This window comes from Halichoeres trimaculatus, unplaced genomic scaffold (assembly GCF_033239565.1).
Source record: "Halichoeres trimaculatus isolate MK-OKI-2021-1 unplaced genomic scaffold, fHalTri1.1 fHalTri1_scaffold_17, whole genome shotgun sequence".
NCBI classification, from domain to species: domain Eukaryota; kingdom Metazoa; phylum Chordata; class Actinopteri; order Labriformes; family Labridae; genus Halichoeres; species Halichoeres trimaculatus.
This window is the reverse complement of record NW_027437195.1, coordinates 17,652,587-17,668,157: the sequence shown is the minus strand read 5'-3', so window position 1 is coordinate 17,668,157 and position 15,571 is coordinate 17,652,587. Positions and strand designations below refer to the sequence as shown.

Genomic DNA, 15,571 nt, shown 5'->3' with positions numbered 1-15,571 from the left:
CAGGTGGTGATCGGTTGACAGCTCTGCCCCTCTCTTTACCCGAGTGTCCAAGACATGCGGCCGCAAGTTCAACGACACGACTACAAAGTCGATCATTGAACTGCAACCTAGGGTGTCCTGGTGCCAGGTGCACATATGAAAACATTCTCTGAAAAAGTCTTTGAGTGAAATATGATTTTGGGTCAAATCCTACCTTTATATTTCTTGTGTTTAGCCACATCCTCCAAAACACACAGCAATGTTTGATTATAAATTATAGTTATTTATAAGTCAAATAAGCTGGTTTTTATTCAATGGATACATCTGCTTCACCACTGCAACAGATGAACACTGCAAAAAGTCCCAGAAGTTGAGTCATTATTTCCTCGTGTTGTTTCTTTATGTTTTTCATTCAGACTTCATACATTGTAATTAAACCATTCTTTTATTAATATCCATGGGTCTCCAAACTGATGAGAGTACAAAGATAGTTTCCCAAAGTCATACAGCTTGGCATTTGACACACTAAAGAGAGTGTTATCCATGTCCCCATGCCTTCAGTGTGGATATGGTAACAGAGGATGGGTATAAAGCCTTAAAACTATCTCAACAACCCCCATTATTATTTGTGTAGTTTTTTTTCTGGAAACCAATTTTGTCTTTTTTGAATTATGTACAACTGGGAAAGGTGATACAAAGCTTTTCATGGTTTTTGTTGGGAAATATAGCCATGCCATTCCGTATTGTAAATGTTCTTAAAATCTTTAGTTTTTTTAAATTTAAAAGTAGCACAGGACATCGCAGGTACAAACTTAATTCAGTGCAAGTTAAGTCATGATGATAGCAAGAGGTTCAGTGATGACAGAATCTCTGTGGCTGACCACATCCTTGGTCATCTCTCAAGCGGAAGGTTGGGGGTTCAATCCTAGCTTCTGCAGTCACATGCCAAAGCTTCCCTGAGCAAGATACTGAACCTGAAATTGGTGCTGTTGGTCTGTGGTGTGTGGATATGAATCAAATTAATACGGACTTCAACTTCAACTTAACTTTATTTATACCTGAGGGTAGATTTGTCTTGCAGACAGTGATCACATTTACAGCACAAACAAACGCATCAAACCTTGGTCAGAGTGACAAGACATAAAGTGCTCAGTGTTTCACCATATATATAGCAGCATGGGTCAGTAAAATAAATAAAGCAGATGATAAAACAACACACAATAAAACACAATAAAAACCTCACTGGACTGACCCTTAATGTAGCATGTCCTGTCCTCATCAGGGTGTGAATGTGATTAGCAGTGGAAAAAAGCTTCATGGTCAGAAAGACTAGAAAAGTGTTTTAGTACAAGACCATTTACTTTTGGAACCGATGTCTGTAAAAAGGTATCTGGCTTGTGAAATTTTGACCCATGTAGCAAGAACTAGTATTAACCTGGCTGTGATTCTGTGCCACTTATACTGTGACAAGGTGTTGAAACACTGCTGCATTAATGACATGATGACATTTTTTTGAATCACCTGAAGACCCAATTTCTGTAAAAACCGTTGAAAACAGCATTTAGACAGGGGACTTGTCAGAAAACAGAAACACTACGGTGTATGAAATGATGGATGATATGACAGCTCATCAAAAGTAAATCTGAGACATATGGGGCTCCCTCTACTGGCCAGTAGCAGTTTAAGTCATATTGTCTGCCTCATCCATGTTGACATATGGTCTTGAATAAAATGAATATAAAATAAAATAATTTAAAAAAGGATAAAACACTTTCTAAAAATATGGCGTTTGTCATTACGTCAAGAGACTTGGGTATTGATATTCTATACATTGCTGCTCTCTGCTTATACATGGAACCTATTGTAGACCATGGTCACAAATTAGACTATCTGTACCTTTTTCAGAATATTTGCTCTGAAGTCACTGGATGTGTTCATCCAATGGGAAAGAAACAAGACATGTTTTTTTATAATGAACTCAATGGGTGTTTTGTTTTAGGCTGAAGTTCAACTGAAAGGAACACTGATAATAGGTCACAACTTCCAATTTACCTGCTTAATAAAATGGAAGAGAACAATGGGATTAATACTTGTAGATTTTCTCAAATGTTAACATTGGCACACTTGCACAATCACAATCTTTAACTTATATTCAAACTCTGTAGAAGGAAATAGAGACAGTACATTAAAATGAGAACATGAGGCTTTAATCATACTAGACCGTTAATATTAAGTAGAAAGGACCAGACATTCATTCTATCATGAATAGCTACACACTGAGTGCTACCTTAGAAACATAGAGAAATTAGTAGACTGATGTGCCAGATTTACAAACTAGCTTAAGTGTTATTATTTTTCACTTTTTCAAACGAATGCTCATTTTTCAACAAGGCAAAAAAAACGTCCAAAAACGTCTTACCCACGTCAGCATCCTTGTTAAATGTTCATTGCACATGGCAGGACTTGGCAGAGTACCACACAGATTCCGATCAGTTCAAGAGAAACATTAACCTGACTGGTCTGTTATTCTCTTTCTTTTGTGGCTGTATATTTAAAAAATAGGTGAATTTGTTTTGCTATACTGGTCATTAACTTGCAAAATTACCTTAAAATAAATGTGAAAAATGTTAAGAAGATCTTGATCTGGCCATAAGAAGTTGATAATTTTGTCATGCTGCCAAACTAGTTGAATATGTTTCACTTAGCAGAAGAGGTGCAGTCAATCTTGTGGCTCCACCTGCTTATCCCTGCTGTGCTGACTGTTCCTCTAACACGTTCACACCCATTGCAGGAGGTATTTTGACTTCATTTTTGTAAATGAGTGGGACGTGATGGTGAGGACGTGTCATCTAGAATTTTCTCTAACTCTGAACTCTATCTCTGTCCCTAGTGTTGGCTGACAGTGTCCCCTTCGCAGACGAGGATGAGGGCGAAGCCTTTGAATTTGACGACAGCAGTGACGACATTCCTAAGGCTGACTGTCTGCCCCCTGCACCTCCACCTCCTCTGGCCCCCAGTAACAAGGAAAAGAGCCAGGAGAACATGGTGGCCAGCCAGCCTGAGGGTCACATCCCAAGCCCAGACCTGCAAGCACCTTCATCCATTCCCGACACTGCTCCGTCATCATTAAACACTTTCGACACCACGGGCAAATCCTCCACAGCAGTTGGAACAACAGAAGAAGGAGAGAGGACATCTGCTGCTGAGGGCACTGATAACATTGAGACAGATTTACCACTTCCTCCACCCCCTCCTCTGATTGATGATGAAGAGACAGATCCTGGAAGAACAGGTTTGCATCCTTAAAGTGTTGACATATTACTGCTGCCTTGAGAAAAATAAGTATTACCCAGAAATAAGTGGAACATCTTTAAATATGCAGGATATTTCTCAAAGCAATCAAAACTTCCCCTCATTCTCCTGTCAGGTTTGTTTACATTATCTGGCTGTGGTCCAGGCACTTGAGTTCAGGCTGGAGTGAAGCAGGCGTGGGTCAGTCTATCTCTCTCATGACAGCTTTTATCTCTGGCTGCCTGGTGCTGGAGGATGTCTGGCTTTCATCTCTTAAAGTTGTGACAGCAGCAGGCAGTAATACAGAGATGTAAACACTGCACATATTTCTAGCTTTCCATCGAGTATATCATGAAAGAGTTTAACACACACAGGAGAGTATTCACTAAAAATAAAGTGCAGTTGTTTAAAGCACAAAGGATTGTGTGTTATTTGCCCCCACCATCTGCTCAGTCTCAGAGTCTAATGAAGAATGTGATGTCTTCACAAAGCAAACTGCACAAATCATATTTAAATGCTGGAAAGCCCACAAGGTTCTGCAGCTCTGTGCATTTTTCTCAAGTTACATCTACTGTGTTGTGCTGTTGTGGCGTTTCCACTGACTAATAGGACAGATCCTCAAACAACCAAGATGAACTGCCCCACTTTTTTGGGACCCATTCATTCGGGTGCCAGACTAAATGGATCCAATCCCAGAAGGTGGAGCTACAACACTGCAGACCGTTGATTGGTTCAACGAATTGTCACTTACCGTGCGACAGCAGCTGCATTTCTTCTCGTGGCCCAGTCACCTCTGAAACAAAGCTTGATTAAACTTTGTAACCAAGAAGACGAATTGCTGGATGTCTCCCATCATTTCTCTTTGTTGATCGTGTTGCGTTTTTCTTCTTCGGCATCTGGCTTACACGCTGCCCACCACGAGGGGGCAGGCTTGGCCTTAGAAACCCAAACAGGATCAGGCTGAACCGATTCAACCTGTACCGAACTGTACTGATCCCAACCATACCGTTTGGTGGAAACGGGGCTTTACTGAGATGGGCTGCCAAAATTTTACTCTTAATATACAAGATCAGCTGGATGGAGAGAGTAATTTTTAACCACTTAATTTAAACATTTGCCGAATATTCCAGTCTGGATGCTTGGCAGGTTGTATTAAGGCTCATTTGAATAAAAAACGGCCTGTTATACTTGAAATAACTGTGTAATGGCTCTTTTAAATGAATGAAAAAAAAACACTGATGCACAGAGACACTGGTGTCCTTAGCAAACCTTTTTAGCCCATGTACAGGAACTACAGTCCTTATCTATACAGTAGTCACAACAGCTGTTTGATTTTCAGTATTATGATACAGACTTACAGTGCTACTGATTCTTCTACATGGCCTACAAAAGTAAGGGAGATCATCATGAATGATATGGTCATTCATTATATTTTCAAAAAGGGATAAAGATGTTATTCTATATATAAGCATAGACATAGAGCAACAATGCTGGCTGTCCATACAATACGAACTGCTACTCAGTCATATTTCGTAGAATTTGTCCCTAAACTCTTCAAAGCAGGCTGTTTATAAAAACAGCACCACATCTTCACAGAATAAGTTGAAATGGTTATCACATAGGGATATCTGAACTGGTTCCTAACACATCTTACTGGCTGGTCTTAGACACCAGAGTATGCTCATAGATCTGCTGCTGACAGGTTTTGACTTCTATCAACCAATTCATATAAAATGAAAAAACACTATGTTTAGGTACCTTAATGCATCCTTGTGACTGTGAGGGAGTGAAAGAGTAGGCAATTTTCCATGCTGCACATGAACACAACATTGCAAGGTTATATATTTAAGAAAATTGAAATATATTGAATTGAACAAATGTATACTTTATTATTAAACAAACTGATAATTTTTTCTCCACAAATACAAAAAAGTGCCGAAAATTGGTAGCGTTGTGTACCGGTACTGATTGCCAGGTACCAGGCAGCGGTACTGTATCATATCAAATGTAAAAGGTACCCATCCCTAAATACTTTGAAATTCAAAATTCCAACCTTAGAGTATTATTTTAGGAAATGAAAATATTTTTTTCAAATATCTGTTGCATATAAAAAAACATTGTGTTATGAGTGCAGAAGTTACCAAATATAGTTCCTTACCTGATGAAGGGTAGAGAGAGAATAGCCAAAAGAAATCATTTCAGGCTGAACTGAAGGATTTTTAAAAACACTAGTGTTAGTAAAATAGGATTTTTCTTAATGCTGGAAATCATCTGAAGCTATGTGAGGATACTAAAATGACAGCGTAAAGCCTGAAAAAAACACAGTACCCCCCTCTTCCAAGCAAGGTTTTCAACTCGGGATGCAGAGGCATTCCCAGGTCAGATGGGATATAACTCATCCCTCAGTTACTCCCTCCACTGTGAAAGAGCAGCAGCTCTACTCCAAGCTACCCCCTGATGTCCAAGCTCCTGGAGTTATCTATAAGGCTAAGGAATCCTAATCCATTTTATCTTCACTTTGTCACCAAGAGTTTTCCTCCCAAGCGAGGGAGTTCAAGTGTCTCAGGGTCACCAAAATGAATACAGAGAAAATAGTCCAAGAATAAAGTAGTTTATGTTTCATTGCAAGATTATATGTTAATGTGTCTTAATAATCTTCAAAGCTTGGTGTAAATTTTAATCGTTGAGGTGTATCTTTTAATGTGTCATCTTGCCTTTTCCAGGTGGAGACGGTCAGGATTCATCCATCAACGACCCTCAAACTGTGCCAGCTGTTTCCAGGAGCTCCTCTCAGGGCAAAGTTAATCCTTACTCTGTGATTGACATCACTCCTCTCCAAATGCAGCAGCTGGAGCAGCAGCATGGACCCTCCTCTTCCCCTTCCTCACCAAAAGAGCCTAAGGAAGGAGTGGGAGATTCCCAGGATATCCGCATCGGCCCTGGTGGCATCACTTCAGGATACTCAGTGCCGGTGCCCTGTGGCTATGCAACTCCCTCGGGTGTGCCGCTAATCACACCAACTTACACCACACCCGTCATCATTCGTCATCTCTCTGTGGATGAAGACGGTAAAGTAGATTGGATGTTTCACAATGTTTTCCTCATACCCAGAACAGAACAGAAAGAGTTCTCATCATAGAGGATTAGTTCATTCAAGAGAAATATTTTTTTTTCCTGCGCTCAGATGTGGCTGTGACACGTAAATGCTGTCTCAGCTGCCTGTCTTTTCTTCTCTTACTTGTTTTCCTAAAGCCTTGCCATGAGGAAGTAGGGACTAAATTTAGCCTTCCCCAAAGATCTGTGTTGGCTGTGAGGATTTTCCGGTTTCCCTAAAATCTAACAGTTGCTGTATGCAGCCTGAGGCCTGGCACACTGAAGAGTCTGATTACACTGTAATTATCTTACCGTGGTCATACCACATTGAAGTACTCTGATGTTTCAGTAGAGCAGGTTGAAAATGCATTTCATTCAATACTGTGGAAAAGTCTCAACTGTTTTTGCAGAGAATGATTATTTTTTGTGTTGTTTTGTAAACAATATACTTTTCACTTACATTCTTCAATGTTGAGCACTCTTTTCTTTGACATGCTGCTTGGAAAGCAGAAGGGTTTTCTTATTGTTAAATTTAAGCTGAGTTCAAGTGAAAGTAATGACAGCACAAAGAAAGTGTTTTAAATGAATTATATGTTCACAGGAGATACAGTAGTTGTTTGGGTACCTTTAGTGACACCCAGTGGTACGTGATAAGAACTACAATGCTAAATCCAAAATCGTAGAGTTGATTAACATGCATGCTGATTTCTATCACAGTTATATCATATTTTTATTTTTGTTTAATATTTCCTCCCTTTAACCCTCAGTCACTGTGGTTGGACCTGGCAACACGTCTGCTGACAGGTATGTGGAGCAACACACAGCCAGAAATGTTCTACTCCAGTCATTGAGCTTAGTAACTGCTGTATCCCAAGCACCATGTGCATGTATGCTCCACTCACAGTGGCAGTTTAAATTACTGACTATTGCCATTTTACACAAGAGCTGTGTATTTGTCAGACAATACACATGTCAATGTCACTTTATTTACACAAAAAAATAAGGAATTCTTCTTAGTTTTCTGATATTGATCTAGCAATAAAAATGTATATTTGTTGGCAAAGCTATAATGTTTTATGTTGGTATGTTTTTAAAGTGTTTTCAGTGAAGATTACCCACCCATAAGAGAGGAGGATGCTTTGGCTAAATGGGCGTCAGATCCTGCCAACACTGCATGGATGGAAAGTAAGGAATGACATCCACAATACATGTCCACCACACATCATTTTTATAGTAGAAATACTTCAAAGGTTCAGTTTCTCTGAACTTGTTTCTGCGCACACAGCCTGCCTGCAGAGTGCTATTATCATTTCTTTTTTAAAGACACAACTGAATTCCCAGACACTTCCTTCCCAGTTCTTTTGAGGAAGCGGACCCTTGTGTGCTTCTCTTTTAGATCCCTCCTTTCTCTACGTCCTGTTTATGGTGTGAACAGCCTGGGCTGTCTCGTGTGAGAAATTGTGTGCAAATTTTTGTGAACGTGTGTTCTGTTCTTCAGATCCAGATGAGGTAATTTATGATGACGTGCCCAGAGAGAACTCTGACTCCAACACAGGTTTGTGGCATTTATTTTTCATTCCTACTCTTAACAAAAGAAGTGTTTCAGTTTCTATCTGTGGGCATATGCTGTCACTTCTGTTTGCTTTCATCTTTTCTGTTGCCTTTTATGTACTTGGACTTTTGAAATATTTATTGAAGGTTGTATGAAAATATAAGTCAGATGTAGGGTATTCTGGTTTGAAACCCAGGAAACTTTCCATTTATTTAACCTTTGTGAAACCTGAGCTTTTGCCTTATTAGTTTCTTTTTTGTCGAAGTGTTCACAGTAACAGCCCATGGTAAAATTCACTTTTTCATCTGCATAAAAGATATACTATCTGTGAAAATGAAACAAAAAGATTTGAAGTTACGGTGTAAATTTTATGACTATTCTTCTCAGTGTGGTTTATTGTATCTGTGTCTCTCTGCGTCCTTGTCTTACAGACCCAGATGAGATGATATACGATGATGTTGAGCTTGGTGAGGAGGGTGGCTGCAACAGTTCCCTCGACAACGGTTGGAGCTCCAGCGAATTTGAAAGCTACGACGAGGCCAGTGACGGGGAAGGTCGCCCTGAGAACGGCTTGCCTCATGCCTTCATGAGAGGAAAGCCACCTCAAAGGAAAACACATGTGTGTATAAGTCACTCTCAGACGAGACATCAGCATTCCCAAGCAAAGAATCATTCAGTGTGTAATTTGTCAGGTTTAGTGAGAGTACTTGAGTTTGTCTTCTAATTTATCATCACAATGTCATAAACTTCAGTACGAAGTCTAAAAAATCTTTGCTGAAACAGGTCCTGTTGTTGTGGTTGTGCTCAGACCTTTGAGCGTGTTATTTATGGATTAAGTTTTAATGATGTAGATTCTAGTTGTTCATTTGATGCTAAATCAAATGTTTGCATCAGCAGGCTCGGGAAAATCACTGTGGCTTTAGTCAGCTTGCTGAAATCTGTAATGTTTTGGCTTGTGGTTTTGGGATTACAGCTTCACTTTCTTTGATGCACCCTGTTAGACTTTACAAACACTAGTTGTCTCAGATTGAACTAAAACATTGGAAAGACATTTTATTTCCATTATGAATAGTAGTTTTAACATTGATTTTTTTCAGCTACTTCAATACCTCCTACATATACAACACTCACAGTAGTATATCCTGCACAGGTCATTGTAGCATGTCCTGCATCATGCAAGGATTGGTTTTCATTAAGATAAAGGACTCCTATAATTGAAAGGTGCATTTCCTCTTTTGTAATCAGGCAAGAACCAGTATTTAATTACTCCTGTCAGACTTCTCACTCAATCAACCTTCTGTTTTCTCCTCTACATAAGTAAAGAGGTCTCTGTTCCTGCAAGATCTCTATGCTTTAAAACAGTTTAAAACCAGCAGCATCTGACATTTGATCTCCAATTGAAAGCAGTGAAGTAACTTCTCACTGGAGATCATACAAACCCAACAGAATTTAAACAGTGCAAAAAAGGCAATTAGGGCCCCGAGTGAATTTTTTCTTCTTATCAAACGTCAGCTCAAAATGATTTAAAAGCTGTTTTAATGGCATGATGTTGTTAGGATTGCATCAACAGTCTGGGGATACATATCAGGACAACAGTGAAGTTCTCAGGTGAAAGTTCATTCCAAAACCATAACCAGTAACCTGCTTTGCTTTCGTTTAGCTCTCTCAAGATCTGACACGCTTGAAAGAACACTATGAGAAAAAGATGAAAGATCTAATGGCAAATACAGTGGGAACGGTAGAGCTGCAGCAGCTAAAACAGAAACAAGAGCAGAAGGTAAACTACCTGAGGCTCACCTCACCTGTCTGTGCTAGACAAAGTAGTTCCACCCCTTTGCTCTCAGTCCAGCTAACCACTCTGGGTGTCTCACTGACATCTTGCTCTGATATGAATGGCTTGTGGTGGTGGTGGTGGTGGTGGTACTGGTGATGGGTTTGCATACAGTTCATTAGCTCTTTGTCTGCTGCACTGACCTGTCCTGCTATGAGTATGCACTGGGAGCTATAATGCTAAGGATGTGTTTTCATAAGCATTTGTTTGATTTTGCATTCATCATTTATGATGTGTTTGTCATCATTCCTACTCTAACACTGCTCCTATCCTACTCAGTTCAGTAGTTTGTTAACCACTGGACTTAACATTGCAATTATGGAAAAATATTAGGTTTATATTCATGCAAAACAGGTTAAAGTGTATTTTGTCTCACAAAAGATGCAAAAACTGATGAAGGCAGCAAAGGAAGGAACCAAAGATGGGCTTGAGAAAACCAAAGCTGCAGTGAAGAAGGGGCGCTCTTTTATCAAAACCAAGTCTTTCTGTCAAGGTATGTGATTCAACCCTTTAAGCTCTGGCCTCTTTTTGGGGTCTCTTCTTGAAAAATGACATACCCTTTTTTAAAACAGTATATCTCTACTTCTACAAGGTCTCTTTTTGAATCATTTGGGTGTCATATTGAGGGGAACCTTTGTGACATTTGGTCCAAGGTGTCAGTATTGGTATTTATGTCAGTAGCTCAGAGTAATAACTCAGGTATTACTCAAACAAACAGAACGTTTGGTTGAAGTATGAAGTTTGTAGCTGAGTTTCTCCTGTTTAGTCTAATATACAGTAGTGGGGAACAGGAGGAACTACTATTTATTTATTAACTTATGTATTATTATATTATATTTATTAACTTTTTATTATTATTATTATTATTATTATTATTATTATTATTATTATTATTATTATTATTATTATTATGTATTTATTTTCCTTTTATTTATTCATAACAATTCTGTTATCTTAATATATGTACCCATTATGTGACAGATAGACCTCTGAATCAACCTGCTTTCCTATATTTGGTGCTTGGCAGGGTTAACTTTTGGTCCTGCATTATTCTACTTTACAGTTCTATTTTTTTTATCTCATTTCTTTGTTGTGTTTTATTTAAAATATTATTAAAAAAATAAATCTGAAGGGACCTGCAAGCCTGAACTGCACTTTAGACAATGTGTAAATGTCTCCAAGTTCTCAAAACAAAGGAAAGTACTTATTTTGTGTCTTTTTGTTGATTTTATCGTTGGATGTACTAAATGAAGGCTTTAAAACCAAAACCCAAACTGAAATGTTGTGGTACTGTGACTTCCCTAATAAAAATAAATTTCTAAGATTTTCATCTTTAACTTTTAGAGAGGAAGTCAGCCTGTTTTGAAGATGAGGAGTCTGAACTCTTCATTGAGGTGGACTGCTTCAATGTTGAGCCAGTCCTCTGTCCAGCACCAGAGGGTCTTTCACAGCAACAGGTAACAAACATGCTGGATGACTGGTATCCTACTTCATGAACTTTTAATGGAAACAGTGACAACACATGGGGGGTAATCATTTCCTTTTTTCCCTCTACAGCTGGTGAGAAGATGTATCTTGGGATCTATTTTGGAAAGTGAGAAGAACTATCTCGAAGCACTGAAGAGGATATTAGAGGTTAGGAAGTGCAGAGCAGTGATTGGGAAATCCACTCTCAAAGGTTTGTTATTACAGTCCACTTTCTCTGCTTCATCAGCAATATGAGAAGCCTCTGTCCCAGATTGAGCCAAGGCTGCTGAGCGACAGGAAACTGAAGATGACCTTCTATCGGGTGCGCGAGATCCTGCAGTGCCACTTCCTGTTTCAGATCGCCCTGGCCAGCCGTGTGGCTGAGTGGGACAGCCTGGAGATGATCGGGGATGTGTTTGTGGCATCAGTAAGTCCTTATTTGGACTCAGAATGTGTACACTGGAAGCTCTTTCCCTGATATTATAAAATACAGATTTAGTTGAATCAGTTTGTAATACAGGTCCTGTCTGATTGTGGCTACCTTACTCCTGTCTTACCAGACCCTCCAGGCAGACTCGAATGCCAAACTCTGCTCTTTTGTGTTTCCTCCACAACCTTCTGCCTTTTTTTTCTTGGCTGCTTGGCAACATCAAAGCAAAAGACCACATCTCTAAAAGTCATGCTCACTTTTTTCACTTCCTTGCTTTTATTCTAAAATCGACCCTTGGCATGACATCAGACGAGCAATGAGACCCATATGAGGGTTGTTTAAAATCTGTTCACTGCCCTCTCTAACCCCAAAATCCACAGTCGTCATGAAACAACAGAACCCACACCCTGAGGGCTTGTTTTGACTGCAGAAATAAGTCCCTCACCTCTGGCGTGTACGTAAACAATCAAGTTATTAATTCAAAGTGATAAAGGAAAAAGATACTTGAAGGACGGATGTATCTAATGCACCTGTGCACCTGTTGTTATAGAAAACTTTTGTAGTGAGATGTTTTCTCAGTGTTGTCTCACTATCACAGGTGGACCAGTATTGAGTATTATATGAGCAAGTCTTAAAAAGTGGTTTCTGGAAAGTGTTATCTCCAGCTCTGCGTTGGCAATTGATATAGAAACTGGTGTCGGGTTGTTTGACGCACATTAATTCCTGGATTCCCAAACTTTCAGCACACAGCCTCCATAATAGCAGTTCAGCAGACTCGCAGAATACACTTGGCTGATTCAAAAACTGACAAATTAAACCATAAAAAAAAATATCTGGTAGGTAAGAAATATCAGCTGTCTAGGTGAGCATATGGCTGGGTTTCCTGTATGGATAAAATATGCAGTTGTAAATGATTTTGGATTTTGGAAGGCATTTCAGGACTCCCTATCAGCATTTCACAACCCCTCAGGGGGTCTTAGAGTGCATTTAATAGCATCAAAGATCAGCTCACTGAAGTGTCAAAGCTTTCAGTGTAATCACAGCCAGGTTAGTACAGATTTTATGAAGCTGAAGTGTGTTAAACCACTGCAGTAAACACAACGGTATTGTCAGAAAACAGAGCTGTTGGCACTACACAAACCATGACTGACACCTTACACTACTGTGTAAACTGTGCTGATTGAAAAAATCTGAGCCCTTATCATGCAGGTTCCTCTATAAAACTTAAATATTCAAATGATATTTCTTCAAACAATACTTCATGCGATACATGGAGTCTAAATAAGGCTTTAATTCTTGCATTAGGTAAAAGGATCTATGTGAAATCCATGCATGCCCCTCAAATAGTACCTGCTTAGCAACATCACTCTCAAAGCTTCTCTATTTCTGTCAGAAGCCATCCTTCTTCCCTATGGTTGTTTTGTTGATCTGCAACAAAGTTTGCAGATTCATAAAACTGTCCTTCACAACCGAACTAACAATGTTCAAATTTAGTGAAGTGTCCATAACTGACACTTTCAGTCTCATGCTGCAATATCACTCAGAGAAAGGCCAACTACATTTTCAAACCAGTGATAGAGATAGAGGGTGGAATGTGATTTTTATAGTTTTAAACTTGATTTGCTTTATACAGTAAAGGTTGCATGCAACGGTATTTTATGTTGCTGTTTCAAAGTTTGTTCAGTGAGACGGAGCTAATGGTAAAAGAGTGTACATCTGAAAAAACATGGTTAGAGTGAAATCCTGTAAGGCTCACAGAGAGACCTGAGCTATCTGTGTTAATGGGAAACATTTTAAAGAACATGTTTGATTTGTCTAAAAGTTAAACAGAAGAATGATTTCACACTAATGATTGTATTGATAAGAAGACAAAATGAACCCAAACTCTAAATCTGATGCTCTGACTTTAATGAAACTTTGTGATTGAAGACTTCTTTATGAGCCAGTCCATACTTTTCTTGTCTCTGTCCTCTGGACTGTAACACTGAAGAGTGTCCTGTCATCACTGTTGCCTGGAATTTTTTTTCCAATTCTGCTATGAGCTATGCATTGTTCTTTAATCTTGTGTAAGCATGTAACTCATCTTCATTTTGTCAAACAGTTCTCAAAGTCCATGGTACTGGATGCCTACAGTGAGTATGTGAACAACTTCAGCACGGCGATGGCAGTTGTAAGAAAGACATGCGCCACCAAACCTGGCTTCCTGGAATTTCTTAAGGTACGACAAAGCCAAACACATATGATGTTAAAATGAATGTAAAAAAACACCAATAAGCATCTTGACATTTATACATTGTGTTATGTTAGATCCCATTACAATTTGCACTAGCTCCAGCCCACCTTGCAGTAACCTGTCCTCTCACCCAAAGCATCGTCAGGAGACCAGCAGTGACCGTGTGACTCTGTACAGCCTGATGATGAAACCTATCCAGAGATTTCCACAGTTCATTCTGCTCCTTCAGGTAAAATAAAATCCCCCCTCAACAGTTTAATTACACAGAGTAGTTTTAAGATTTGCCAGCAGGTGGAGTGCTACTCACATAAATGAAGACCTCTTGTTTATCGAACTTTTTACCTCCAGGGGGACCAGGGGAAGGCTCTGAGGGGAAATGGTTTCCTCAGATCTCTTTGAATTTTGCCCTGGCATATATATGGAACACTGGGTTGCTTATTTTTTAGTACAAACATGCATAATGAAACATAAAAGACTAATAATGCAAATTTAAGAAGCTGTTTTTGATACCACAGCTTGTAATCAACATTTAATTTCTATAGGCATGGTGTTTGTATGCCTCTGATAAAACTGCTGAAAATAAAGCAGGAGATGGGTAATCATGGTGGATCATGAGTAAATGACTGACCAACGTATGACTCCTCTTTGCTTCCTCATAGGACATGCTGAAGAACACACCAGTGGGTCACGCAGACCGTCTGCCCCTGCAGATGGCTCTGACTGAACTGGAGACACTGGCAGAGAAGCTCAATGAAAAGAAGAGGGAGGCTGACCAGCGCTGCGAGATTCGTCACATAGCAAAGGCCATGAACGAACGCTACCTCAACAAGGTCAGCACGCTGCTCAGTCTGTGTGCCCTGGCAAGCAAATTTACAACATGTTTTATCCTTTTTCGCATAAGCCACAGAGTGTCCTTGTGTCGTGAAGTGGGAGGCCATCAGGCAGTTGGCCTCTATATTTTCTTGCCTTAGTCTTGCCATATTTTAAGCTCACATGGACAAAACCAGCTTTCCTCAAGGTGTAATTATTTGCCCATCTGTAGCCACCAACTCTGGCCTGTGTGTGGAGTCATGTGTTAGCAGGATCGCCTACTCTTGGGCTGAGGATTTTGACTTCTCCTGGGCTTTAATTTCTCTGAATTACCATTGATACCTTTATATTGTTTGCTATTATCCCAAGCAGATGGTTTCTCAATAGAGACTGACCAAAATGGCATAACCATGCGTAAGGAAGTCTCCTGACTAGACTGGCCCTGGGAAAACCTCGGTACCCAGAGTCAAAACATACTGCAGACAATAAATCCTCAGATGGGAGTTTTCGTATCTTATTCTGATTGTTGTGAGAGCGTATATCCTCATAGTGTATCTCTGACCTGTAACACTTTTCATCAGCTTCTGAGTAACGGGAGCCGCTACCTTATCCGCTCAGACGACATGGTGGAGACAGTCTACAACGAGCGTGGTGAAATGATCAAAACAAAGGAGCGACGCCTCTTCCTGCTCAATGATGTCCTCATGTGTGCCACACCCAATATACGGTAAGACCGACCAGAAACCATTCCTGCTCAAATCTTTCCTCTTTGGCACCTTTCTCAGGTTAAGTATTTTAGAAACTTCTAACCTTCATGTTCCTTTTCTGCTGTTGTCCACTGTAAAAACTGCAACTGGAATTTCCCGCCAGTAAAAAGTCCCAGCA

General features: G+C 39.7%; 1 protein-coding gene across 2 annotated transcripts in view; it reads left to right on the top strand.

Annotated features, from left to right (window-relative positions):
* The window catches only part of arhgef10 (Rho guanine nucleotide exchange factor (GEF) 10), a 64,381-nt gene that overhangs the window by 17,197 nt on the left and 31,613 nt on the right, over window positions 1-15,571 (top strand). Inside the window, exons 3-17 of one of the 2 annotated variants that reach the window (XM_074692235.1) lie at window positions 2,870-3,271; window positions 5,994-6,338; window positions 7,131-7,167; window positions 7,460-7,548; window positions 7,862-7,918; window positions 8,347-8,534; window positions 9,576-9,692; window positions 10,128-10,239; window positions 11,091-11,203; window positions 11,304-11,381; window positions 11,461-11,640; window positions 13,745-13,861; window positions 14,013-14,105; window positions 14,536-14,706; window positions 15,268-15,413. In XM_074692235.1, the coding sequence (XP_074548336.1) occupies window positions 2,870-3,271; window positions 5,994-6,338; window positions 7,131-7,167; window positions 7,460-7,548; window positions 7,862-7,918; window positions 8,347-8,534; window positions 9,576-9,692; window positions 10,128-10,239; window positions 11,091-11,203; window positions 11,304-11,381; window positions 11,461-11,640; window positions 13,745-13,861; window positions 14,013-14,105; window positions 14,536-14,706; window positions 15,268-15,413 (2,245 nt within the window). The remainder of the gene's footprint in view (window positions 1-2,869; window positions 3,272-5,993; window positions 6,339-7,130; window positions 7,168-7,459; window positions 7,549-7,861; window positions 7,919-8,346; window positions 8,535-9,575; window positions 9,693-10,127; window positions 10,240-11,090; window positions 11,204-11,303; window positions 11,382-11,460; window positions 11,641-13,744; window positions 13,862-14,012; window positions 14,106-14,535; window positions 14,707-15,267; window positions 15,414-15,571) is intronic. The other variant, XM_074692236.1, reaches the window with a different exon arrangement.